Source organism: Eretmochelys imbricata, chromosome 14, assembly GCF_965152235.1.
Source record: "Eretmochelys imbricata isolate rEreImb1 chromosome 14, rEreImb1.hap1, whole genome shotgun sequence".
Taxonomy (NCBI): domain Eukaryota; kingdom Metazoa; phylum Chordata; order Testudines; family Cheloniidae; genus Eretmochelys; species Eretmochelys imbricata.
In genome coordinates this window covers 49,372,787-49,400,102 of record NC_135585.1, presented here as the reverse complement: position 1 = coordinate 49,400,102, position 27,316 = coordinate 49,372,787, and the positions used below count along the sequence as shown (strand labels likewise).

At 55.0% G+C, this 27,316-nt stretch overlaps 1 protein-coding gene across 1 annotated transcript; it reads left to right on the top strand.

Moving 5' to 3' along the window:
- Window positions 1-437: 437 nt before the first annotated feature.
- On the top strand, window positions 438-9,665 carry LOC144274415 (zinc finger protein RFP-like). The gene is made up of 7 exons (XM_077833222.1): window positions 438-869; window positions 2,495-2,590; window positions 3,593-3,823; window positions 4,151-4,173; window positions 4,905-5,020; window positions 7,482-7,541; window positions 8,903-9,665. Exons 1-7 carry the CDS (start codon window positions 453-455, stop codon window positions 9,415-9,417), a joined length of 1,458 nt encoding a protein of 485 aa, XP_077689348.1. The 5' UTR covers window positions 438-452; the 3' UTR covers window positions 9,418-9,665.
- The last annotated feature ends 17,651 nt before the right edge of the window (window positions 9,666-27,316 follow it).

The window sequence follows — 27,316 nt, the reverse complement described above, 5'->3', positions numbered from 1 at the left end:
TGGTTGTGTGACAGGGTCACCTGCCCCCAGGGCCCAGGCTGAGATCCCAGCACATTCCACAGGCCCCTGAGCCGCCAGCAGATGGACTCTCAGCCTCGGTCCCTGTGGTGGTGGGGGAGGCACTGGGTCATTGCCCTGCGGGAGCTGCTGGGGGAGGGAGGAGATTTAGCTCCTCACAGACAATTTTAACAGTTCTAAAGCTTCAACTTTTTGAATCTTTGTGTCTCATGTCATTAAATAGTTCTGGTCTGACCACAATATGGTCTGATCCCCCCAGAATTGATACATTTTTTCACTAAAGCCTCCAGGGGTGAAATTAGTTGGGTCCTTCCTGCTCGGCAAACAGCCTGAGTCATTTTCAGGCAAGGAAACACCCAGTTCCTGCTGCAGGTGGGGCAGAGTGTGAACTCAGGAAATTGAAACTTATCCTGTCCCACTGCACGGAGGGAGCCATGGCTGCAGAGAGCCCCGTGGAAAGTCTCCAGGAGGAAGCGACATGTCCCATCTGTCTGGAGTATTTCACACACCCTGTCACTCTGGAGTGTGGGCACAATTTCTGCCGCACCTGCATCGCCCAGTGCTGGCAGGGACCCGACACAGCCGCCTCCTGCCCTCAGTGCAGAGAAACTTTGCAACAGAGAAACCTCAGGCCCAACAGGCAGCTGGCAAATGTCGTAGAAATCACCAAGCAGCTGAGTTTCCAGGCAGCGAAGGGAGCAGGAGCGGGCGGGGTGTGTGGGGAACACCAGGAGGCTCTGAAACTATTCTGTGAAGAGGATCAAACCCCCATCTGTGTGGTGTGCGACAGATCCCGGGCTCACCGTGCTCACACGGTGGTTCCCATACAGGAAGCTGCCCAGAAGTACAAGGTACAGAGCTGCTGTCCAGTCTAATGGGTAATAACTTTGGATGTTAAGTACAGGTTAATGGTGTAACCCTGTCATTCAGCTGTGTGTAGCCTTCATTGCATGAAAGCTGATTGGGGGAGTTACAAGCTGTGGCTGGTATTACTGGTTGTATCACAGTGTTTATTGTTCTTTGCATCCCCTAGAGACCCCAGATGAGATCTGACCTTGATTGTGGGGGCCTTGCACAAAACCCAGTGAGGGCCAATCCCTGTCCCGAGCCTTTTACAGTCTAACTGGACAAGACAGACAAAGGGTGGGAGGGGAAACTGAGGCACAGTGAGGGGAAGTGACTTGTCCAAGGTGACTCAGCAGATCAGTGGCAGAGCTGGATATAAAAACCTGGTTTTCCGAGGCCCACTTCAGTGCTCTAACCACTAGCTACTCTGCCCCTTTCAGTAGCACTGAGAAGTGATGAAATGCAGACAGAAGGAGGAAAAGACTCCTTGATACAGGTCTAAGGCCCGGCAGGGAGAGGAGGTTTCCCACTGGGATTCTGAACTCCTGTCCTGCTACATGAGGGTTAAATTCAGAAGATGCCGGCCTGCACTAGAGGAGATCACTGGGCTGAACATGGTATGGGACCCCGAGCACCTTCAGTCCACACTCACAAGGGCTCCAGTCAGCGCAGGTTCATGCCACATGCCACTGGGATCAGACTTATCTTCAGCAAAACTAACCCCTGGGCCGTGTGGACCAGTGCCACTCTGATCTGTTCTCGTGTGTTCATGGGCAAGGACCAGCCAACGTGTGTCCGTTAGTCCCACCAGGCAGCCCTTTGAAATCCGCCAGAATCCACCGCTTCTGGGGTCTTTGCTCGGGACTTTGGGGAAGCTACCCAGAGGCCATTGCAGGGAAAGGGGCTAGGACAGCACGAGGGCAAACCCCAGCTGTTCCTAACACAAGTCAACACATCTAATGGGGTTTGCCCTAGGCCTTAGATCAGTGCTATCCAACCTGTCCCATCCCCCGGGGTACAGGGCTGAAAGTCAATGGAGTTGGACTCCTTTGAGCATCCCAGCCTACATGGCTGCCCCCGGTGGCTTCTGGGATTGGCATCACTGTTTGTTAAATCTTCTCAAAAACAGCTTTATGGATTCACCAACATGGGACACCAGTTTTCCACTGGTTCGACTCAATGGAGAAAGTGGATGTAATAACTTCAAACAATCTGAATACAAAACCCGCCCGATTTCCATAGATAAGGTTTCATTTCCTTCGTGTCTCTGATGTCCTACCTCGAGAAAGACCCACTGTTGTACACAATATTGTTGTAACTGTGTTGGTCCCGGGCTATTAGAAAGACAAGGTAGGTGAAGTAATATCTGCTCATGGGCAGCTTCTGTGGTGAACGAGAAGCTTTCAAGCTTACACGGAGCCCTTCTTCAGGCCTGGGAAAGAGTGTGTTCCCCAGAGCTGAGTTGTGTGTAACTCTTTTACAACAGGAGCTGGGCCAGCAGAAGGTATTGCCTTACCCACCTAGTCAATCTAGGAAGACTGACTGTTGTGTAGAATTTTGGGTGGGAAAACACCTCATCCACCCCCTACAACCCTGAAAATAAACCCACCAAATCATTTCTGTTTGTCAGGAAAAAATACAAGCCCGTTTGAAGACTCTGAGGGAAGAGAGAGAAAAGCTGCTGGGATTGAAAGTGACTGGAGAGGAGAGAAGCCGGGAGTATCTGGTCGGTGCCTGTTGTTCTTCACCTGCTGGGACACGGAGCTGGGAGGGAAGTTTATTGGTAGATTTCTCTGTGGCCTTGTGTGTGTTTCTCCATGATCATGAGATACTCTGTGTGTGTGTGTGTGTCTGCAGATGTGCATATCACAAATGTTCTCTCCCTGGAGAAGGACAACAGCGTCTTCTGCAGGATCTAAGATGCAGTTTAGTTAATGAGTTAATTACTACCCGTTGTGGCATTCACAAAATTTCTCCCAAACCGCACAGACTATATCCCGGTAGACATGGAGACAGCCCTTGCAGAGAGATTGGGCCCAAATGCGAAGCTGTAAGAAAATCCTCTCCTTTGTGATCACAGTGTAGAGTCAAGTGTCAGGATGTGAAGAATGGTGGGTTTGGAACCTCAGTCCACAGAGACTCTCATGACAACCCGACCGCTCTCCAGAGCCGGGGGGGCGGGGCTAGTGGAACTCTGGCCCACCAGCGGATCTGCCTACGAAGCTCCTGATTGGAGCAGACGTTCGGATACATGAATTACGCCAGCAGGAGTCACGGGAAGTTGTCCAAACAACTGAGTGAACTCCCGATCTGCTGCTGGACTGGACCCTGACTCTGGCTTGGCCCTGACGTTGTTCCTGACTCAGGTTTGACCTGCAGTACTGCTGTCTGACTTTGGCTTGACCCTTCGCGTGGCTGCCTGACTCTGACTCCAGTCCTGATCCCCCGTGTGACTCCAGACACTGATTCTGGCTCAGCCTTTGGCATGACTTCTGAGCTCGACTGTAGCCCCAACCCTTGGTGAGATCCTGACTTTGACTCCAGCTCTGACTTCGGCTGCAGTTCCTTCCTTCTGACTGCAGCTCTGAGCACTAGGCCTGTCGGCTCATGGCCTGGTCTCTAAACAGATGTGTTAGAGATTGTAAAGAAACTCTCTCTTGTAAGACTGTATGAAAGGTCATCAGGCTCCATCCATGTTCCTGACCAGCCCTGTCCTTATTTCTTATAGAAACAGACAGAAACTGAGAGGCAGAAGATTGTGTCTGAATTTCAGCAACTGCGGCAGCTCCTGGAGGAACAAGAGCGACTCCTGCTGGCCCAGCTGGAAAAGCTGGACAAGGAGATTGTGAAGATACAGAATGAAAATATCACCAAACTCTCAGAGGGGATTTCCCGTCTCAGTGAGCTGATCAGTGAGATGGAGGGGAAGTGTCAGAAGCCAGCAAGTGGATTCCTGCAGGTGAGACTGAGCTAGAAACATGCCAAATCCCAACACAGGGACAGGACAGCTTCTGAAGTACGGGCACCGGGGTCCAGCAGTCAGAGATCTCAGTGTAACTCAATGTGTGCATTGCTGAAATGTGAATGACTATTGTTCTTTGCAGACTCACAGACACATTGATATTAGAGCTGGAAAAGCCCCATTAGCTCAGTGAAACCATGGCCCCGGGGCCAGGGCAGGGCTGATTTCCCCTGTATTTGCAAAATCACTTTCCTGGAATCCCAAATGTGTGCCAGATGGTAGTGAGATTTTTTTTAATCTCTCTCTCCTCTCTCTCCCCTCTAGGATGTCAGAAGCACCTTGAGTAGGTACGTGGCTCTCTCTCACTCCCACACATACTTGGCAATGCTGGGGAAGAGCATGGAGATGATGTTTGCACCACATCTCCACAGCAACATGTGTGGGGATTTTGGATACAAATCTCTCAGATAAACTTCATCCTGAGGTTCTCACCCTGGTACAGAAGACTCTGGAATTGTCCATTCAGTGGGAAAGACTGACCTCATGTGTTTCCTAGAGATGTCACATCCCTGGGGGAGTGGCTGCCTCAGGATTGTGGGGATGGAATATGGGCCTGTCACTACTGGGGCCCTGGTTACCATTCAGCCCAAGGCAGCAGTGGTCAAGAGTCTTTCCCACCTGAGTCTTTCGCAGCCTGAGGACTGTTTGGAGACCTGTGTGGAATGAGCTGTGGAGGGGGAAGATGGTGTCTCAGTTTAGTTCCTAGTGGACAGATTTCTACAGCACTTTACATCGGAACCTCCTGTCCCTCAGAGCAGGGAAGCCAAGGAGTGAATTGGCCATGGAGACTCAATTCCCCTTTTGTCCCCAGAGCTGATCTCACCAGACCAGAGTTGAAGAATATTAAGGAGTCCTTAGAAGGGAAGGTTGTACGGCCATGGGCTGTGTTGCACCTGCTCTGAGGCTGGGAGAAGTCGAGGAATTCGAACTCCAGGCCCATTAGAGCAGCGACTCAGTAGTAAGCACTTATAATGAGTCACTAAATGAAATATAATCACGTGAAATTGTTTCTCTCCAGGTGTGAGAAGGGGAAGTTCCAGCAGCCAGAGGAGATTTCTCCTGAACTGGAAGAGCGAGTCAGCGATTTCTCCCAGAAAACTATTGTGCTAATGGAGACTCTGAGGAAGTTCAAAGGTACCCAGAAGGGATCTAGGACTGGAAATTGGGAAGAGCCTCTGAGACTGTGGGAAGAGAATGGTGCTGGTCAATTGGTTCACACTTAGATGATGCTTCTATTTAATTGTTGGGTGAGAAGGCCAGACATTTGGGTCCAAGACACTCAGGTTGATTAATTCAAACCTTCTTTGCACCAGAAACATGCTTTTCAATTACAGTTACAAATTAAGAAATGACTCATCGACTTTAAGGTCAGAAGGGACCATCATGATCCGTCTACTCTGACCTCCTGCACATTGCAGGCCACAGAACCTCCCCACCCACTCCTGCAATTTACCCGTAAACTCTGGCTGAATTACTGAAGCCCTCATATAACGATTTAAAGACTTCAAGTTAAACTAGAAGAAATGGTGGATTCTCTGTAACATTGGTAAATGAGATGTTTCCCATATGGCAGAGGAAGGCAAAAATAAACCCCAGAGTCTCTGGCAATTTGATTTGGTGGAAAATTCCTTCCCTATCCCAATTATGGTGGTCAGTTGGACACTGAGCATTTCAGCAAGATCCAACAGCCAGACACCTGCGAAAGATTTCTCACTAACTCAGAGCCCTCCCCGACTCGTGCCCCATCACCAGCCATTGGGATATTTGCTACTAGCCATCGCATATAGAAAGAAGTGCTGGTCAGTTCCCATCTCCCGGGCCATAGGTGGGTCTCCTTGGAAGCGCAATTACCCCTTACAATGTCTGGAATATTAGACACCTCCAAATTGCATATTTACTAGTTCTTCTCCAATCACCTTTGAGCGGTATGAATATTAAGTACCTTATATAGGTCATACCCGACACATGCATGAACACATCATTGGCAGGGCTTTTTTTGTTCAAGTTATTTTCATGTTCTTGTTCTCTTCTCTGATTGGTTTATTCCCACTGATTATGCACACGCCACTTTCCCCCTTGTCTCCACACAGGGGGTATTGGACTTTGCTAACTTCTCTGTGGCTGGATGCCTCCCCCCACAGCACAGCCCCCGTCAGCCTAGCTACAGCCCTTCACTGCCTCACCCCAGTGCACAGCCCCCCTCAGCTGAGCTCCCACCAGCCCCTCAGTGCTGACCCCAATGCACAGCCCCCTTCAGCCTGGCTCCAGCCCTTCAGTGACACCCCCCACTGCAAAGCTCCCCTCAACCTAGCTGCAGCCCCTCAGTGCCACCCCTCACTCTACAGTCCCCAGCAGCCTAGTTCCAGCCCTTCAGTGCCACCCCTCACTGCACAGCCCCCTTAGCCAAGCTCCAGCCCCTCATTGCTACCCCTCCCCCAGCTGCGCAGACCCTCTCAGCCTAGCTTCCCAGGAGCAGCGGGGATGAGGGACAGTGGGACGCCACTTCTGGGAGCCACCAGAGGTGAGTCGTCCCCCCCCGAACAATTTGTTCCACCCTGGCCCCTGCTTACAACAGAACCACAGCCAGAGCTTGTCCCTTTGTCCTGGTCAGGAGACAGAGGAGGTTCCCATAGACCCTGGGATCACCCCTGCCCGGAGAGGGGTGCCCTGGTCACAGTGAGGCGATGGGAAACCCTGCTCCACTGAGAGACCCCCCTCTTCTGCTTCCCACATCCTGTGACATGATGGGGAATCTCCCATGTAAGGGACACAGACAGGGGAGAGACATGGGGTAAGCGGTGTAGAGGTGGGACACACAGACACACACACACACAGACACTCATCCTCCCATCAGACATATTATTTAAACAAGAAAAATAAAAAAGTAGTGACGACAATGCACTGAAATATGATTTTAGGAGAAATATTTATTTCAATGCCCCCATCCCACAAAAAAAATATTGACTGAATATAGTGAGGGACATTCAAAAACACTCACTTGAGTTGAATTTATTCCTATTATTATTGTTTATTATTTGTTAACGAGCTAGGTTATGGTTTTTTCAGTGTGGAAAATTGTGCGTTATTTTACGGGTTGAATGATGACTGAATGACATAACCCCCCGCCAGTGTCCGTCACCCACTCCGGTAATTTTGTCAAGTGTCCTTCGCACAACATGATGCTGCCTGACCCTGGCCAAAGGGACCAAAGTGGGTAAAGTTACTTTTCTGCCAAAGTCTTTGTATGATCTGGGTCTAGGTTATGACAAAAGGCCGTGAGTGAATGAAACAAACCAACTGGAGTTGGAAGGGTGGGAGGGGATGAGGAGGGGAAAAGTAAATCTCTCTTACAGATTGTGTGTCCTGGGATGGTTGTGAGGCTGAAAGGACGTTGGTTCCATTGCTGGGAGATGGCTGAATGAGAGAGGAAATAGAAGGTTTCAGTTAGTTTCTATGAAATGCCTGAGTGTGTCTCTGGGCCTCTCGATCTGTTTCTCTGTCATGATGAAAACTCAGTTCTATGCGTTCAGAGTGGGGACGCTGTTATAAATATGAAAGTCTGAAATCTCGTCTCTTTTCTCCTTTCCCCTGCCAGACACTCTGCCGTCTGCACTGGAGACACAAATTGGGGAATCCCTAGGAGCACACAGACAGGGTGAGTTTGCAGCTGGAGACTGTCTTTAAATTAGGAGAAAATTCCAGTCAAAACATCTTCATGAGATTGTAACGAAAGTTACCAACCAAATCACCAGTGGCTGTGGCATACACAGCCCTAAAAATAACCTGTTCACAGTGAGGAGATCCAGGGGCACTGAAACATGGGGGGCCGGGGGCTAAGCTCACCCTGTTTTTAACATGGGCATAGTTTGGGGGCAGGGGGCCATGTTGGCCCCCCACACTGCAAGCCTTGGGCAGGCGTGGAGCATCGCAGCATTGGCTGTGCTTCATGGAGGGGCGGCTGATCAACTGCGCCCTGTGTAGTGCAGCTTCTTCCTGGTGCTTCTCCCTCTCAGTGGCCCCACCCCTGCTCCTCTTCCCCCCGGACCCTCCACCTGCCCTGGGTGGTGCACGCCAGAGAGTGGACATGGGAAGGTGGAGGCTCAGGGGCTCTCCATAGTGGCCAAGGCTCCCAGCCTGGCCAGAGACAGGGCCTCAGCGGCAAGATGAAGAGTGGGGCAGGGCCAGGGAGAGGGCAGGGCCACAGGTGGTGGGACCTAGTACCCCCCTCCCCAACTTCTGCCAAGGTGCCGGAACACCTGGGGAGATCCCAGGCTGACATCACACAAATAATCCTGACACCAACCTGAGTGCTGAGTTCATGCCCATGCTAATGAACAGAAACACTCTCCCTGAGCAGCACCCGAACAGAGCTCAATGCCCTGAGGACTGACACATCCCTCTGCTTTACCCCGGTGCAGGGGGTCTCCCCATTGCTCTTCTCCAACATCCTGCCTTTCCTCCAGGCAGGGCAGGGCTCTCCCATTGGAGCTGCTTCCTGGATTGGGGAGATCCTCTCCCTCTGATGCTGCCAGCTCCTCCCTTCTCTCTGGGTTGGGGATGGGGCTACCCCACGCAATGCCACCTCCTTCTCTCTGGTGTTAATCGCTCTTCCCCAATGCTGCATCTTCCTCTGTGTTCCCAGCCCTGGGAGTGGAGACTGCATTAGAGGAGGGAGATTTCCTCTGGGCTTCAAAACTGGACCTGCTTCCTCTGCTCCCTCCCCACTAAACCCTTTCTTGGTGTGTCTCTCCTGCTGGGAATGGAGCAGAATCAACAGGGGTAGCTGGGAGCTGAAGCTTATGCAAGCAAATGGGAAATTAATGAAGTGGGTCTCCTTACAGAGACTGAGGAAGTGCAGTGACATCCCTGCTCGGTCTCAGGTGCCCAGGACAGAGGCAGCTCCCTGGGATCCAGGCCTGTCCCAGCCAGAACAGGGCTGCTGGGGAGTGTGAGAAATGGTCCCAGCCTCCCCCAGGGCCGAGCTCTGCCCCTAATGCTCTAATTCTCTCTCCCCAGCGAATGTGACTCTGGATCCAGACACGGCTCATCCCATCCTCGTCCTGTCTGAGGATGGGAAAAGTGTGAGATGTGGAGACACGCGGCAGCGACTGCCCGATGCCCCTGAGAGATTTGACACTGCGCCCTGTGTGCTGGGCTGTGAGGGATTCACCGCGGGGAGACATTGCTGGGAGGTGGAGGTGGGGGGTGGGCGATACTGGGCCGTGGGGGTGGCCAGGGAGTCTGTGGGGAGGAAGGGACGGATCAGCTGTAGCCCTGAGGGGGGGATCTGGGCTGTGGAGCGGCGGGAGGGTCGGCTCCGGGCTCTCACCTCCCCTGCGACCCCCCTGCCCCTGAGCCGGGCCCCCAGCAGGATCCGGGTTTGTCTGGACTGTGACCGGGGGCAGGTGACATTTATCGATGCTGGTGACGAGACCCCGATCTTCACTTTCCCGCCGGGCTCCGTCCCTGGGGAGAGAATCCGCCCCTGGCTCTGGGCGTGGCCGGGATCCTGGCTCCGCCTGCGTCCCTGACACACATAGAGGGGGGGGGGACCGGAAATCAGCCTCTCTAGCCTCACGGACCCCCCGTCTCTATGAGCTTGGAAGACTCCCATCTACCCAGCCCCTGGTGCCTCATCTCTATGACCCCTGGAAGCTCCTCTCCCTTCCTCTCTCCAGCCCCAGGCATGGAAGGAGGAGGGGGAGGAAGCCCTGGGGCTGCAGGAGGGGCAGTGGGGCCTGAGGGGCAGAGGTGGGGGCTGGGCAGGGACCCAGCATGAATCAATCAGGAAAAACTATTATATAACCTTAAAAAAAATCATTCTGTCAGTCTTACAATTTTTTTAAACTCCTGAGGTTGGCAGCACTGGGGGAGGCAGGGACAGGGCAGGTTTAACCAGAGGGAATTAGAAGAAGCAAGAAGGAAAATGTGAATGAAAATAAAACAAGAATAAAGGGAGAGTCCAGGAGAAATGGTGGAAAATATAAATGAGAAGAGTGACAGGAAACTATCCCTGACAGGGGAACCAGCCAGGGGCAGCAAGAGGGGAAGGGATAAAATTGGGGGTGGGGGGGAGGAATGGAGCAGCCATGGGGGCTGATCTGTAACAGGGAGGGGAGGAGAGTGGGAGAAACACAGGAAAATAAACAGGATCAGAAGGGAGGGTTACAAAAATGAACAGAAAAGGAGAGTATGAAAGGAAAGGGAACAGAGAGATTTATGACATGTTACTGAAAGTGAGAGTGTAACTCATTAATTCCCTCTATTAATTCCTGGCCACTGGTGCTATTTTAGTGCCATTAAGAAAACTGTACTCAGTAGCTGGGGATCTCCTTGCTATGCTGTGGTTATTAACGCTCCTTCTCAGCTCCCTTTACTTACCACCTTTAGTTATTTACTGTAAAATAAAACATTACAAACAATTCTTCTTGTTTGTTCCACTTTACTGTCCCAGCTGCAGTTGTCGGGGGCAGAGCCGTGGGATTTGCTGCCTGACTTGGTTGTGTCTCCCCAGCCCCCACAGGGAATATCGCGCTTCTAGGAGGAGAGTTTGAGGTTTACGGTGATGTGTCATGAACCAGCCTGTGCTCTGTCTCTGTCCTGTGCACATGCATGTCAATGAGGAATTGCTCAGCTGTGCTCTGCGGAGAGGTGACTGGTTGCACAGGGGACAATCCATGAAGGGACTTGGTGTTGCAATGCTGAGCGTTACAGGGCCTAGTTTGTAGGCAACCAGAAAATCACATTCTGCAAAGCTGAGTCAGGTGCCTGAACCCCCTAGACAATGCGTGGGCATCAGAGGCACCTTACAGTGCGATTCACAAAAGCCAGCTCACTAGGCGGGGAGCCATCTAAGCTAGACAAGGGGATATGCTGACAAAGGGGGAGGAGTGGCCTAAGCCCTGCCCCCTCTCACCGACAGGTGCCTAAATTGGGGCTGCAGGGGGGCGTCGGTCTCTGCTCAACCGCCCACAGATGGGAACCCAGCACCTGACGTCCGGTGGCTCAGGCACCTGAGGCGTTTCTTGCTGGAATGAGTCAGGCACCTGCCTCGCTCCACACAAAATGTGAGTGTGGGGGTGGGGAGAAGGTGGAGCTGGGTTTTGTGATGTCACCTGCCTGATAACTTTTACGCCCATGGTGAGAGCCCTCCGCTGGCACGTGGGAGACCCAGGTTCGACTCCACTGTCTAGAGTAGCTCACCAATGTGAGTACCAACCTTAGGGCAAATAGTTACAAACCAGGGTACAAACCCCACGCTAGGTATCAAATGTGAAACTCTCAAGCACCATAGCAGCCTGAACATGGAGTCACAGACAGTCCCCTTGGGTTCTCCGGTCTATCTTGCTCCTTTTCTGCCTCCTCCCCTGCTGCATCTCCCCGCTCCCCCTGCCGGGGCTGCCACATTCCCAGCAGCAGAGTCGGGGCAGCTCCTGGCCACAGGTGTCTCTGGTTAAAGCCACCAGCTGCTCTATCCTGGCCACAGAGAATGGTGGAAGACGTGGAACAGGAGACAACCTCTCCCCAGCCCAGGGAGAACCATTAATAGAAACCTTCCCACCCCAAGGCAAAGGGAGCAGGAGGTGGCAGCCCTGGAGGGAGAGACTCTTATCCAGGAACAGGGAGAAGCATCCAGGAAAGAGCCCCCCTCAGCCCAAGGCAAAGGGATGTGGCAGCCCTGTGAGGGAGACCTCTGCATTCATGTCTCCAGAACCCACCTGGTCAGAGTTAAGGGGGTTTGGATGCTGGGCACTGAGAGGGTTTCTGTTTACTGGTGTGTGTGTCTGTATCCCAGACCTGGTGAGGTGGCACCGGACTGCAATGAGGGGAACCCAAGTATCTGAGTCCCAGGATCCCCAGATAATTCAAGCCTCTGGGACCGGAACAGAGCCCATCCACTGCTCCAGTCTTGCGGTCCCTCGGCACATTCTTTGGGGACTCTCCCCATATCTGAGGTGTGAAACCTGCTGCCTAACCCCCTGGTGTAGAGCTGACCCTCCAGACTCCCGCATGCTTAAACGCACCGTCTCCCAGAACTCCGCGCCAAGGTGAGAGCCCGCTGGTTTCAGCAGAATTCCCTCCGGAGGCGCGCAGTGGTTGTGAAGCATTTGGCTCTGTCTACACTAGTTGCCTGTGGGGCCACCCGCGAGCGCTGGGGAGAGAGATCTCCCAGCTCTCCTGGCAAACCAGGGCGATGCTGAGAGCCTGTCTACACTGGTTCTTTACAGCGCTCAAACTTGCTGCGCTCGGGGTGTGTGCATGATTTATCACACCCCTGAGCCAGCCAGTTACTGCGCTGAGAATTGCCAGTGTAGACAGGCCACTTCACACACAGAGAGACTCTTTGCTCACGTCCAACACACTATTGCTCTTTCACTGAGCCATTTGCTGTCTGGGCTTTAATCCCCTTCCCATATCGATGGAGCATCTAAGAAGATAACGGCAAATCCAGAAACCAGGACACTGACATCTAGTAACTAACAACTCAGAGGGCTTTCCCCACTTCTAAATAGGGAAGCTTGAGCAACATTCCCCAGCTCAGTAAAGAATTGGAGAGGTGTGAGGTCGGGGGATGAGAACTGGCTGCTGGAAGGAGTCAGGGCTCTGACCTGGAGTCTGACCAAGGAGGTCAGATGGAGAGACAGACAGAGCTCGAAGATGGAGGTTCGCTACTGCTTGCCTGGGCTCTGGGCTGACCAGAATGATCTGTGCTTTAACCTTCATTTCTCTCGGATAACCTAACAACTTCCTATGCAGTGTCCAGTTGACTACTACACCCGACTGTTCTGACAACGCTCTTTGAGTGTCTCTGCAAACGTTTGCTCAGGTGTGTTTGTCCCTGAAGCATCTGCGAGTCTCTACCAGGAGTGTCTCAGTTGGCCGCACTGAACAGAGCTCACGGTGTGAAGTCGGAGCGCTGCAGGCTGAGAGCTCCAGTCTAAGGAGGGGGTGAAACCACATGGCTTATCCAGGAGGAAGAGCGAGAGGCCGAGGGAGTCTGGCAGACTAAAGAGTCTAGAGACTGTTGTGAAGCTGGGGATGTAGCACCAGCCAAGTGAATTCATGACAGCAGTTTAAGAACAACTAGATCCCAGGGCAGGGTTCATCTTCAGCCACTCCCTGCTGCAGTCAGCTTGTACCCAGGGGTGTGCATAAGGGAGGGGAAAGTAGAGGCATGCCCTCCCCCCACCACAATAATCATCATGGGTACAGAGCTTCTCCAACCCGGGGGTCGCAGAGGCAGGGAAGAGCGATCTTCTGTCAGCGCCGGGGTGGGGTCGGGGGAAGGTTAGAGCAGGGCCGGTGCAAGGATGTTTCGCGCCCGAGGTGAAACTTCCTCCTTGCGCCCACCCAGGAACCCTGCGGCAGCTCCCTACCGCCCCCCTCCGTCCTGAGGCACACCCCCTGCGGCAGCTCCCCTCCACCACCACCCCTCCCCTCGGCCCAGGGAGCCGCGTGCTGCAGCTCCCCGGCCCAGCTCACCTCTGCTCCGCCTCCTCCCCGAGCACGCCACCGCTTCTCCTGCCTCCCAGGCTTGCGGTGCCAATCAGCTGTTTGCCGCGCCAGCCTGGGAGGGACAGAAGCAGAGCGGGGCGGTGCTCAGGGGAGGAGGTGGAGCAGAGGTGAGCTGGGCAGGGGAGCGGTTCCCCTGTGTGCCGCCCCCCCACCCCGTTACTTGCTGCAGGAGGCCCTCCCCGTGCCCCCCTGCCCCAGCTCACCTCCGCTCCACCGCCTCCCCCAACCGCTTGGAGCCTGAGGTGACCGCCTAGTTCGCCGAGTGGTTGCACCCGCCCTGCGGTAGAGTGAGCTCTGGCTGCGGCGGGGGAAAGAGTGAGCTCCTGTTGGGGAGGGAATAGCAAGCGGGGACACGGGAAAGGGGAAGGTCCTTCTGTGGCTAGGACTGTGGGGGAAGCAAGCTCCTGAGGGGGTAACAGAATGTGCCCCTCCAAAAGGGGTTGATTTAAATTCCTGCGCACGTCCCTGCTTGTACCTGCTCTGAAGGGTCCTTGTGAGTGGCAGAGGGTCACACGTTCTCTTCCTCCCAGTGGCTCTGTCGCAAGAATCAGCTCCTCTGAGTTCCAGCTGCCTCCCCCTGACTGCCCCCCATTCCTGTGACATCCTCCCTGATTCCTGGGGAATGTCTCAGTCTGACATGTTCTTGTTCCCCTGCAGCACGAGGATGTCACAGCCAAGGTCATGGGCCAGCTTCACATCATCCGGCACTTGCACCAGATGCCCGAGGTGCTGAAAGGGCTCTCACTCATCTGATGCTCTTCAAGGTTTCCCTTCCTGTTCAGCAAGTCCCGCTCCCTGCTGCAGGTACTGCTCTGTCTCACTGTAAATGGGGGGCTAGTGGAAGCAGAAATGGAGGCCCCTGGCACTCACAGAAATTCTCTCCCCTCTCTGTGGAGCTGGGTCCTTCCCTCGGCCCCCCAAATTCCTTCATCTGGGGCAGGAGCTCTTTCCCTCACACCCATACCCCTCCCCTCTTTCCTTGATCTCACCTCCATCCCATTCCCCGTGCTCCCAGGCAGAGATCTTCCTGCCCCATATGGCGCAGAAGGACCTTTGGGTCAGGGCTATGGACTGTCTGCCCAACTGAAGCTCAGGAAGCTCCACATTTGAGGAGGTGAGGATGGGACAGAGGCTCAGGGCTAGCTTCATCTCCTGCCCTTTATTCTTCCTTTGGCCCTTCTCTGGGCTCTCAGAGTCTGACATAAAGAGGAGCCTCCTCCCCCCGTGTCTTCTAGGCCCTGGGGTGTGTGACAGCCTCCCAGATGGCTGCAGTCAGAAGCTGAACCACCTCAGGGAGCAGTGGGGACAGGTCCCTTGTCCTAGGAAACCAAGCAGTGGCAGTTCTCAAAGAGGCTGAGAGGGAAGACCCCGCTCCCTCCTGGAGGTAAGAGCCATTGACTTCTTTGGGCATATGGGTTTCTTGGGGGAGAAATGGGATCCCTGCTGCATAGCCTGGCTGGGAGCTTCCCCCATCCCTGGCACAGAGCCATCTCCATCAATGTGCCACCCTTGGATTTTTCCTAGCAAGAGCTTCCCCAGAGAATTCCTCAAACCTGTTCTCCTGGGAGCGTTTCTGGGAGGAGGCTCCCGTCCCTCAGTATCCAACTCCATCGTGCAGTCTCATTCACATAACATCTCCGCTCTTCAGCTCCACTTCCCGCAGCAGGACAAACGAACCTTCAGCTCTGATCTCCTTCTGATCAGGATTGGGGTTTCACCATTCCCTCAACAAACCTGTCAGCCAGGTTGGGTCAGATTTGAAGGAGGAGGGAATCTAAGAGGGTGGCGTGGCCTGTGGCTGCCAAGCCTGGGGCTAGGCCAAATTGATGACCAAGTGAGCCCCACCTGAGAGGAAAGAAGGGAAAACAGCAGCAAAAGTACAGAAGCAGACCGAGCTGTTCAATAGATGGCCTTGTGCCAAAACCTGGAGTCCAAGGTAGGACTGGGTTCTCTCACCGTCAGTATGGAAGGGGACATAGAAGACCACAGAAACCCAAGAAGGGCAGGCCGAGCCGAAATCAGGCTGAGGAAGAACTCCCCACGAGGGTGGAAGGCCTTGTTTCTGTTCAAGACATTTTTGGACTTTGTTTGCAAGGAGCACGACCCAGGAAGGAGTGGAGTAAAGGACAGTCACCTGGTTAGAGGGCTGAGTTCCCAGCCAACAAACTGCAACAGTGAGTATCAGCGGGGTTGATAGCCCAGCGAGAAAGCGGTGACACGAGGTCTGGCCAGCATCTAGCGGTGAGTGAACTCTGGTACACACCTGCTTCCATTCTGGAAACAGCCTGGTATTGGAGAGTGGGTGGGGAGAGCAGGGAGGTGGGAGGGGTTCCTGAGGCTGGGGTGGGGAGGAAGCTGTGGGGCTGGGAGGGGAAGGACATGGTCCAGCTTGTGGGAGGGATCCTGCTGGCTGTGTCTGGAGCCCTGTGTAGCCTCTTCTGTGGGAAGTTCCCAAGGGTTAGTGGGGCCTGAATCTCTCCTGCTCCTTTGGTCTCTTTGGGCTTCATACGAGATGCCTGGTGAACTGCCCTTGGACTCTGGACCCAGCACCGCTCAGAAATTATTTGCTACCTTCAAAGAGACAGGGCACAGCTCAGCCTGTTGGGTAGGCTGGAGACTCACACTTCACTCGAACACACAACACTGAGGTGCTTTGGGAAGCACAGTAACAAAGAAGAGATTTAAGTGACACTAAGGAAGAAAAAGAGACAAATTTCAAACAAACAAAACACAACACACTTTGTAGTGACTAAAACTGAATCTTAACAAGTCCCAATCTTTGCCTTAGCAGTTTCCAGACTAACATCTCAGCTTTCCTAAGAGACCTTCTTTGTAGGGTAGAAAACTTCTTTGTCGAATCTGCTGATTTGATTGCTTCGTCTTCTCGTTTCAGACCCTCTGTTCTCCTTCTGGGGTGCCCGGACCCTGACTGTAACATCTCTCTGGCATCTTAACAAGTCCCAATCTTTGCCTTAGCAGTTTCCAGACTAACATCTCAGCTTTCCTAAGAGACCTTCTTTGTAGGGTAGAAAACTTCTTTGTCGAATCTGCTGATTTGATTGCTTCGTCTTCTGGTTTCAGACCCTCTGTTCTCCTTCTGGGGTGCCTGGACCCTGACTGTAACATCTCTCTGGCCCAGCCTCTTACACAGATGTATGCTGCAGCCAGCCCAGCGCAGGGAGCAGTGGGGACAGATGATCTCATCCTGTCAGACCAAGCAACATGGGTCCCATTGAGGCTTAGATGGAAGATCCCAGGCATCTCCTGGAGGTAAGAACCGTCCACTCTTCTGGGCACTTGAGGCTGTTGCAAGAAAGAGGGGGCTCCTGTTCCATAGCCTATTTGTCCTCATGACTGTGTATTTTTATTCTCAGAGGATGCGTCCGGGACCCCGGAGACTGTTTTGTGCAGGAGGTTTGAGCAGGGAGAGATCACTCACTGTCATGACCCCTGGGTCATTAACCCGGGTCTGCAGGGTTCCTGGGAGCAGCCACACTCCAGCACGCCACCTGGAAGCCTACAAAAAACTGCTTAGCTAGAACTGACGAAGTCCAGACCCAGTTTGAGGCTCCATCCCTGAGGACCTATTGGCAGAGTCCCAGAGCAGCTAATCGGCCCCCGGGACCTCCTTAAACCAGCAGCAGGAACAAGGAGCTGTCTGAACACCCGAGCTCCTCCCCGGCTCTGGACCGTGTGTTGGCTGTTCCTGCTCCCGCTCCCCAGGCTTGATTTCCTGGCATGCGGACTCGGGGTGACTCATCTGACTTGAGGTGCTGAACACAATTTGGTCTTTTGCTTCTGCTCTTCCAGTGTCCTGACCCAGCTGACTCTGGACTCCTGCCTTGTGAGTGTGGACTCAGCCTCTGACCACTAGGTCTGGCTGCCCATGACCCGGCCATGACACTGACTTTTCTACAATTCCTCCAGTGCCCTTTTCTGCTCTCCAGCTCTCCTCTCCCAGCAAGACACACCGATCCCTGGCTCTCAGAGTCCTGCTTGCCTGCTATTCAAGGGCTCAGGGGGAGAGCTTGTCTTGCCCCCTCCCCTACCACGGCTGCTTTTCCTCGGGGACTCTCCCTAGCGCAGAGGAGAATCCGTCCTGGCAGCGATTCAGGAAGTCACAGAAGGGACGGTCTGCTCAGCTCCCTCTGCAATGCCACTGCCCGAGACCATCACGAGTGGGTGCCCAGTGACTGCGCCGACAGCTCCTTGAGAGACTCCTGGGGCAGGGTAGTCGTGTTTCCCGGTGACCGCGGGAAGCCATGCAAAGAGTGCGGCGTTGAGGAGACTCTCCTGCTGTCCCAAAGGGTTTCTGTTCTCCTGCACGGTCAGACCGTGGGGCCGGGTGGCAGAATGTGGAAGAGCTGGTTGGTGATGAGTCGAAGGATTCACCATACAGGTGGCAGCAGCTGCAGATCCTGGAGTCCTTGGGGTAGGGTTACCATGCGTCCGGATTTTCCCGGACATGTCCGGCTTTTTGGTTTTTAAATTGCCCTCCGGAGGAATTTGTAAAACTCTCCAAAGGGCCAGGATTTCCCTCCCAATGCAGCACTCTGGAGGCCGGGGGCGGGAGCTGCACGCTCTGCGGGGGAGCACAGCACTGTGTTTGGCTCCGCACCCCAGACACACTGCTCTGAACAGCAGGGTACGGGAGTCGGGGGGCTGGAGAAGGGGCATGGGGTCCCAAGGGACAGTCAGAGAACAGGGAGCAGAAGGGGTTGGATGGGTGAGGGGTTCTGGGGGGAGCCTGTCAGGGGGTGGGCATATGGAGAGGGGTCGGGGGAGTCAAGGGAGATGGAGCAGGGGGTTTGGATGGGGCGGAGGTTCAGGGGGGAAGTCAGGGGCAGGGAGCAGGGGGGAGGTTAGATGGGTCGGGGGTTCTGCAGGGGCAGTCAGGGGATAGTGAGTCGTTGGATAGGTGTGGGAGACCCGGGGGTCTGTCAGGGGGCAGGGGTGCGGATAGGAGGTGGGGCAGTCAGGGGACAGGTGGGATGGAAGTTCTAGGGGGGCAGTTAGGGTGGGGGGGGTCTAAGGAGGGGAAAGTTGGAGACAGGGAGAAGGAAGGCTTAGATAGAGGGCGGGGTCCTGGGAGGGGGGCAATCAGGGGACTAGGAGCAGGGGGGTTGGATGGGTAGACAGTTCTGTGGGGGGCAGTCAGGGGGCAGGAAGTGGGAGAGAGTAGATAGGGGGCAGGGCTACAACTCCCCCCCACCCCCCGCCTCCGGAGTGTCCTCTTTTTTGAAAGTTCAAATATGGTAACCCTACCCTATGGGCCCAGCCTCCACCCCTGAGAGTTCAGGCGAACCTCCCCCTGTTCTCAGGGAGTCTTTGGCTTTGGCGCCTGGGCCTGCCTGCCAAGACAGAGGACTCAGTGTTTCCATCAGGCTGCTCAGTTGCCAATGCAGCCACCCAAAGACGTGAAGAATGGAAGCGAAAGAGCAAAGCTGGACCCTCCGCTGAGCTCCTGCAATCAAGTGAGCCCAGCCTGGGAGAGACGAGGGAAAGCTCCAAGGTGGCTGGTGGCTGCAGGAATCCAGGGGAGGAGAAATAAATCATACATAATGAATCCTAAGGGCTTTGTCTTGTGTGGTGAAGGGTTTAAAATGGGTCTAGTTACTATCACATTCAACTTTACAATCGCTGTGTCTGACGGAAGGGCACGTCTGGAAAGGTCAGAGGTCACTCGAGGAGCTTCAAGTCTCCGATTCTGTCCCTATTGCCTGCTTTGACCAGCTGATCTCACCCCAACCCATCCCTCAGATGGTCGCAGTGGTGAGCTCTTTCCCTCTTTTTCTGGATTAGCCGCCAGCATGGGGACAGGATACATGTGGCCAAGGAAATGGAGAGGCATGGGGGTCACTGGCAGAGGCATGCAGATAACTTGCAGAGTTGCCTGTTAATGCAGCTCCTCTGGGTGGAGCACGGTAGGGTACCGTGCACTCAGGGGCACCATTTCAAATTTTGGTGGTGGCGGAGAGGATAATTTCACCGTGATTCCAGGGGCTACTTAGGCACCTGAAAACTCTCCTGTTTTGGCAGATAACTTAGCAATGAGCTGACAGGAACACCTGCCAGATTTCAGAGTAGCAGCCGTGTTAATCTGTATTCGCGAAAAGAAAAGGAGTACTTGTGGCCCCTTAGAGACTTACAAATTTATGAGAGCATAAGCTTTCGTGAGCTACAGCTTTGCCACACTGCTTTCCGGGGAAGACAGCTATAGGAATGGATCCAGAGAGTGGTTCTGTATCTCTGAGCTGTTTGGACACTTTCAGGGAACATTCCAGATGCAAGACAGAGATCCCCAAAGTTATCTTGAGTAACCCTGAGAGACTTATGGAAAACGAGCAGATACCACATCTCTGCTGTCACTTTGCACTGACAAACTTGGACTGTCCAAACCTGTTCATGTATTTTACCTGCTTTAACCTCTCAATAACTTTCATCTGTAAAAGAAAGAATATTAAATAAATATTAGACCCTCTGAGCTCTAATACTAACGTGGTCTGACATCTTGTGGAAAATCACTTTAGGGACACTGGTTAAAATTTGAATGTAGATTCTTACTTTGTTACCAACTCTTTAGAGAGAGAGACCCTGCCAGGACTCCTGGGTTCTATCCCAGCTCTAGGAGGGGAATGGGGTCTAGTGGGTTACAGTGGGGGGCAGCCAGCCCAGGAGAAAGGGGTGATTCTGGCATTGCTAGCATTCCAGCGGGTCCCACTCACAGCCGGTGGCTCTGCTGAGCGGAGGGGAAAATGGGCCGGTACCGGCCAGTATGGCGTACCGGTGAGAAGTGGCTGCCGGTACAGGCCCGTACACAGCTGAGGTTAAAGCGGTGCCGGAGAGCCAGGCGGCGTGGCCTGGGCAGCACTGAAGAGCTGGCTGGGGGAGGCTGACCCCAGCCCTGCTCCTTCTGCCTGAGGCCCCGCCCTTCCGCCCAAAGCCCCGCCCCTTCTAGAGTTCCTGGAGCCGGGCCCCCATACCGGTAAGAGTTGTAAGTTACTTTTATCCCTGCTTCTGATGAGCAAGGGAGCAGTGGCCATGTGGAAACTCAGCCTCTCTCCTTGGACCCTAATGCTGCAGCCCTTGGGAAACGTGAGAACCCAGCCCGTGCAGTGATGTTGCTCCCAGCCACCATGGCTAAGCAGACACCAGACCTTAACAATCACATTATTCCGGTTAGTCTTCTGCACCCCTTCCTCCTCCATAGGCTACCTCCTGGGACCGGCACTCGTGGGGATGACTCCCCCTGGGACCAGCGCAGGGACAGAGGGGTTGGAGAAGGGTGGACACTGGACCCCAGCCCGATTCAATACCTCTCTGGACTTCACTTCCCTTGAAGCAAAATCTTAACACGTCCCCCCCCACCACCCCTTCCAGTGTGCAGAAGACCCAGGTCTCACCCCGTGCAGAGGGAGATGTTGGGGGGCAGCAGGGAATTTCCGTGGCTGCTGCATTCAGAGAGAACTGCCCACCGATGCATGCGGCCCGGTAGAGCCTGCACTGAGGGCTCCTTGTTCAGGACATGCAGGGACAGTTGCTCTGAGTGAACAGGTGATGGGCTCTTCCAAATGACAGCTTGTTGGGAGATGGGTTGGTCCTTGCCAATGACCTCAATTTTCAAAAGCCGGGGAGGGAGTGAAGGCCCCCTGCAGTGACTGCCACCTTCCACTAGCCTGAATCAATCCTGGGATGGGCTTGGTGAGGCCCCCCCAAGTTATGGATCCTGGAGCTAACTCCCCATTGAGGTGCATGGGGCAGCACACAATTCCTACGGCTGCCCAGGGTGACTGCATCTTGCCACAACCACGCTGCACAACCTATGCAAGCCACTAGTGGGCACAGGCTGGATTCCCAGGTTCCCCGTGGGCTGCCGCATTAAGTCTCAGGGCAGCAAACCTGGGAGACTGACCTTCCACATGGCCACTGCTCCTTCACCCAGCAGAACCACCAGCCATGAATCAGACCGACTGGAGCGTTTCCAGTGTCAGAATTGCCTGTTTTTCCGGGGCTGGCTGCCAGCTTCCAGCTTCGAGCCGTGCAGTGATGAGCTGGCTCTGGGTTCACTCCACGGACAGGCTACTGTAAGTCACATGGTGCAGGTGCTCGCTTCCTAAGTAGCAGTCGGGTTGTTTGTGTGAAAGCCAGGCTTAGTGCGTGTGCACGTCCCTGTAGGGATTGCATTGGCACGGGGCAGACAGCCCGTGTGTGTCTAGCCAGGAGGGGCGTGCGGAGAGCTGGTTTTCTGTCTGCTGTGCCGGGGGAGGGAATATGTGTGCACCCTGCTAGAGATCCCTGCGAAAGTGGGTCTGCTCCCGGCTTGCCTGGGTTAAAGAAAAGCATTGTGTCATTGTGACGTGTGGGGCTGTTTCCAGGTTACTCTCACCCCCACTAGAGTCAGGGCTGGCGTTTGTGCCGAGGCGCAAGGCTGGGAGCTGGGAGCCCATCCCAAACGCTGGGTAACCCCTACCTGACATCGGTTAAGGCCGAATCTTAGCAATTACCCCTCCCTCTGTATGGAGCCTTCAAACTTCCCTCTCCCCTGGTGCCGGCTGCTCGGCTCAACCCTCTACCCCCTCAGGAGGCCTCTACCCCGGCTCTGGCTAAAGGCTCGCACACAAGAGGCAGCCTCTGTTAGCAGCCTCCCGGACCAAGATGCTGGGAAATATCCCACCAGGGCAGCGTGTTTCCCTCCCGACGCCTGGGGCAGTACGAGGAGTGTGAGATCACCACGGCTGACTGAAGGAAACAAACCACAACTCCCCCATTGCTACCTCCTGCACTGCAGCGTCGCCCCACGTCCGGGAAGTTCACCTGGCGACAAGATTCCCGGCTTCCCGGATGCATGAAGTAAGTGCATCCGGCAGTGACAGCGCCCCGCTCTCTCGGCACGGCACTAGCGGGCAATTGATCTGACTGTGGCGACAAGCCCGAATCTGAGAAGCTAGAGCGGGAGGGAAGGAAGGGATTTTGCAATGAGCTGTGGTGCAAGGGAGGGGCAGTGGAATCTTCACTGGGACCCCACCCCAGAGCTTAAAATACTTCAAAGGTACCAAAGTGATTCCAAACTGAATTAACAGATTGCGAAGACTGAACTTTTCCCTTACCCCAGGTGAACTCCGCACTCGTGGTTTGCACAGTGTGGGACATGGTTGTAGCAGGATGTAGTCACCTTAGGCAGCTGGGGAATTCTGTGCTGCCCCATGGGCTTCAAAGGGGTGTCAACTCCAGAACCCACTGCTTGGGGGCCCTCACCAAGCCCACCCCAGCAGCGATTGTGTCTGTGACGGGAGGGGGAGAATACAGAAGGCTCAGCCACCCCTCTCAAGCCTCTGGGGTAGCTACGGGAGGGTCCCCTGCTCTGCCTCTGTGGGAGGGCCCCCTGCTAGTGCTCCTCCAAATGGTGGGTGAAACTCTGGGGTGGGGAGGCAGTGAGGATTCACAAGGGGCCTTGTGTCATAGGGCACTTAAGGCCCTCGATTCCTGCAACCTGGCCTGTTGCACCCATTCAGAGTTCTCTAGTAAGTCACGATCTCAAACTAGCCCTTCAGGGACCGTGAATAGCAAACCCCAAGCTCTTTCTGCTCTTTCCTTCTTCCCACGCGGGCCTTTCCAGGCCTTCTGCCGAGTGAATGATTGTACAGCTGTTAAACAGAGCTCAGAGGGGAGCCTTCTTGTACCAGAGCCCCTTGACCAACTTCGGAGCTTGCTTCCTGAGGGCGGCGCTCCCGGCATCTGGGTGCAGTCAGAGGCGGCCTCTGGGGTGTGAGCCTGGAGGCAGAGTGGGGACAGACACATGCCATCTGACTTGGCTGACGGTTGAGCAGAGCAGCCGGCACCAGGGGAGAGGGAAGTCTGATTGCTCCATACCCGGCGGGAGGGGTTATTTGTTAAGACTCAGCCCTAATCGATGTCAGGCGGGGGTAGCCAGCATCAGGGAAGGGGTCCCGGCTTCCAGCCCTGCCCCTCGGCCCTACCACCCGCCCTCCTGGGCAGGGGGCTCAGAGTAACCCTGGAACAAGCACCACACTCAACAATCACACAAGGCTTTTCTCTAAGCCAGGCAAGCCAGGAGCAGACCCAGGTCAGGATCTCTGGCCGGGGGTCACACGCTCCCTCCCCCTGGCAGAGCATAGAGCAAAACTGCTCTTCCCTCGCCCCGCCTGGCTAGACACACACACAGCCTCGCTTCAAGCCTTGGACTGGAGGGTGGGAATGGGGGTCTCGGGAAAGGAGGGGAAGGGACTGGGCGGAGCAGGGTTGTTCACATCGCAGCTGGCTAAAGTCGCTGCTTTCGTTTTCAGTTCCTCAACCTACCAGGGCAGCTCCTGCCACAGCGTCCTGGGGGTGAGTTTATTGCATTAGTTTCATGATGCAACCCCACGTTTGGCCGTCTCGGTGCTCAGCTGCACTGGGGTGGGGGTGTATGGGGGGGGGGCAGCTTCCCCTCTGCTGCCTTGGGGGAGGGGAGGGGGGCGGGGTGACGTCTGCAGCCGTGACTGTTGTGTTTACTTTTGCACGGAGTTGGGACAGTGGGTTGGGGGCCCTTCGCCTGGCACTGGGCAGGCGGGGCCGGCACGAGTGGGGGGCGGTGGGAGAGCGCCCCCTCCCGGTCCCCAGCAGCCAGTACAGAGGAGAGGCAAGGAAGAAAGCAGTGAAGTGAGCCCAGGAGTTGCTCGTTGCGGGCGGTGGGGGAAGAGGAAGAAGGGGGAAGGGCTTGCCTTCCCTTGAAAGTTGATTCCAATGCTGCTGCTCCGATGCGAATGCCAAGCGTTCACACAGGGAGCAGCTAGTCCGGAGCAGTGGTTCCGGAGTAAAGTTATTCCACGGGGAGACCATCCCGAGAGGGAAACAATCATCGGGGCGGTGACATGCAGTTTTCCACCCTCACAAGGAGGGGGGGTCCAGCCTGTAACACCTGGAGCACCGCCCCCCACTCGTGCCGGCCCCACCTGCCCAGTCACCCCGCTCCCCTCCCCTCCCCCAAGGCAGCAGAGGGGAAGCTGCCCCCCCCATACACCCCCACCCCAGTGCAGCTGAGCACCGAGACGGCCAAACGTGGGGTTGCATACTCTTACCGGTATGGGGGCCCGGCTCCAGGAACTCTAGAAGGGGGCGGGGCTTTGGGTGGATGGGCGGGGCCTCAGGCAGAAGGAGCAGGGCTGGGGTCAGCCTCCCCCAGCCAGCTCTTCAGTGCTGCCCAGGCCACGCTGCCTGGCTCTCCGGCACCGCTTTAACCTCAGCTGTGTACGGGCCTGTACCGGCAGCCACTTCTCACCGGTACGCCACACCGGCCGGTACCGGCCCATTTTCCCCTCCGCTCAGCAGAGCCACCGGCTGTGAGTGGGACCCGCTGGAATGCTAGCAATGCCAGAATCGCCCCTTTCTCCTGGGCTGGCTGCCCCCCACTGTAACCCACTAGACCCCATTCCCCTCCTAGAGCTGGGATAGAACCCAGGAGTCCTGGCAGGGTCTCTCCCTCTAAAGAGTTGGTAACAAAGTAAGAAAATACATTCAAATTTTAACCAGTGTCCCTAAAGTGATTTTCCACAAGATGTCAGACCACGTTAGTATTAGAGCTCAGTGGGTCTAATATTTATTTAATATTCTTTCTTTTACAGATGAAAGTTATTGAGAGGTTAAAGCAGGTAAAATACATGAACAGGTTTGGACAGTCCAAGTTTGTCAGTGCAAAGTGACAGCAGAGATGTGGTATCTGCTCGTTTTCCATAAGTCTCTCAGGGTTACTCAAGATAACTTTGGGGATCTCTGTCTTGCATCTGGAATGTTCCCTGAAAGTGTCCAAACAGCTCAGAGATACAGAACCACTCTCTGGATCCATTCCTATAGCTGTCTTCCCCGGAAAGCAGTGTGGCAAAGCTGTAGCTCACGAAAGCTTATGCTCTCATAAATTTGTAAGTCTCTAAGGGGCCACAAGTACTCCTTTTCTTTTCGCGAATACAGATTAACACGGCTGCTACTCTGAAATCTGGCAGGTGTTCCTGTCAGCTCATTGCTAAGTTATCTGCCAAAACAGGAGAGTTTTCAGGTGCCTAAGTAGCCCCTGGAATCACGGTGAAATTATCCTCCCCGCCACCACCAAAATTTGAAATGGTGCCCCTGAGTGCACGGTACCCTACCGTGCTCCACCCAGAGGAGCTGCATTAACAGGCAACTCTGCAAGTTCTCTGCATGCCTCTGCCAGTGACCCCCATGCCTCTTGATTTTCTTGGCCACTTGTATCCTGTCCCCATGCTGGCGGCTAATCCAGAAAAAGAGGGAAAGAGCTCACCACTGCGACCACCTGAGGGAGGTGTTGGGTTGAGATCAGCTGGTCAAAGCAGGCAATAGGGACAGAATCGGAGACTTGAAGCTCCTTGAGTGACCTCTGCCCTTTCCAGACCTGCCCTTCCATCAGACACAGCGATTGTAAAGTTGAATGTGATAGTAACTAGACCCATTTTAAACCCTTCACCACACAAGACAAAGCCCGTAGGATTCATCATGAACTATTTATTTCTCCTCCCCTGGATTCCTGCAGCCACCAGCCACCATGGAGCTTTCCCTCGTCTCTCCCAGGCTGGGCTCACTTGATCGCAGGAGCTCAGCGGAGGGTCCAGCTTTGCTCTTTCGCTTCCATTCTTCACATCTTTGGGTGGCTGCATTGGCAACTGAGCAGCCTGATGGAAACACTGAGTCCTCTGTCTCGGCAGGCAGGCCCAGCCGCGAAAGCCAAAGACTCCCTGAGAACAGGGGGGGGTTCGTCTGATCTCTCAGGAGTGGAGGCTGGGCCCATAGGGTAGGGTTACCATATTTGAACTTTCAAAAAAGAGGACACTCCGAGGGGGTAGGGGTGTGGGAGTGGTAGCCCTGCCACCTATCTACTCCCTCCCACTTCCTGCCCCCTGACTGCCCCATACAGAACTGCCAACCAATCCAACCCCCCCTGCTCCTTGTCCCCTGATCGCCCCCTCCCAGGACCCTGCCCTCTATCTAAGCCTTCCTTCTCCCTTTCTCCAACTGCCCCCTCCTTAGACCCCCCCAGCCTAACTGCCCCCCTAGAACTCTACCCCCTACCTGTCCCCTCACTGCCCTGCCCCCTATCCGCACCCCCACCCCCTGACAGACCCCCAGGTCTCCCACACCCATCCAACTGCTCCCTGTCCCCTGACTGCCCCCGCAGAACCCCCAACCCATCTAACACCCCCCGCTCCCTGCCCCTGACTTCCCCTCCGAACCTCCGCCCCATCCAACCCCCCCTGCTCCATCTCCCTTGATTCCCCCGACCCCTCTCCATATGCCCACCCCCTGACAGGCTCCCCTCAGAACCCCTGACCCATCCAACCCCTCCTGCTCCCTGTCCCCTGACTGTCCCTTGGGACCCCATGCCCCTTCTCCAGCCCCCCGGCCCATGTACCCTGCTGCTCAGAGCAGTGTGTCTGGGGTGCGGAGCCAGACACAGTGCCGCGCTCCCACGCAGTGCACGCAGCTCCCCACCCGCGTCCCCAGAGTGCTGCATTGGGAGGGAAATCCCGGCCCTTTGGAGAGTTTTACAAAAAGCCGGACATGTCCGGGAAAATCCGGACGCATGGTAACCCGACCACAGGGACTCCAGGATCTGCAGCTGCTGCCACCTCTATGGTGAATCCTCCGACTCATCACAAACCAGCTCTTCCCCATTCTGCCAGCCAGCCCCAGGGTCTAACCATGCAGGAGAACAGAAACCCTTTGGGACAGCAGGAGAGTCTCCTCAATGCCGCACTTTTTGCATGGCCTCCCGCGGTCACCGGGAAACACGACTACCCTGCCCCAGGAGTCTCTCAAGGAGCTGCCGGTGCAGTCACTGGGCACCCACTCGTGATGGTCTCGGGCAGTGGCATTGCAGAGGGAGCTGAGCAGACCGTCCCTTCTGTG

Coding starts and splice junctions, on each gene's coding strand:
- LOC144274415 (XM_077833222.1), top strand. CDS start 453: ATGGCTGCAGAGAGCCCCGTGGAAAGTCTCCAGGAGGAAGCGACATGT. Junction 870..2,494: donor AAGCTGCCCAGAAGTACAAG/GTACAGAGCTGC, acceptor TCTGTTTGTCAG/GAAAAAATACAAGCCCGTTT. Junction 2,591..3,592: donor AGAGAAGCCGGGAGTATCTG/GTCGGTGCCTGT, acceptor TATTTCTTATAG/AAACAGACAGAAACTGAGAG.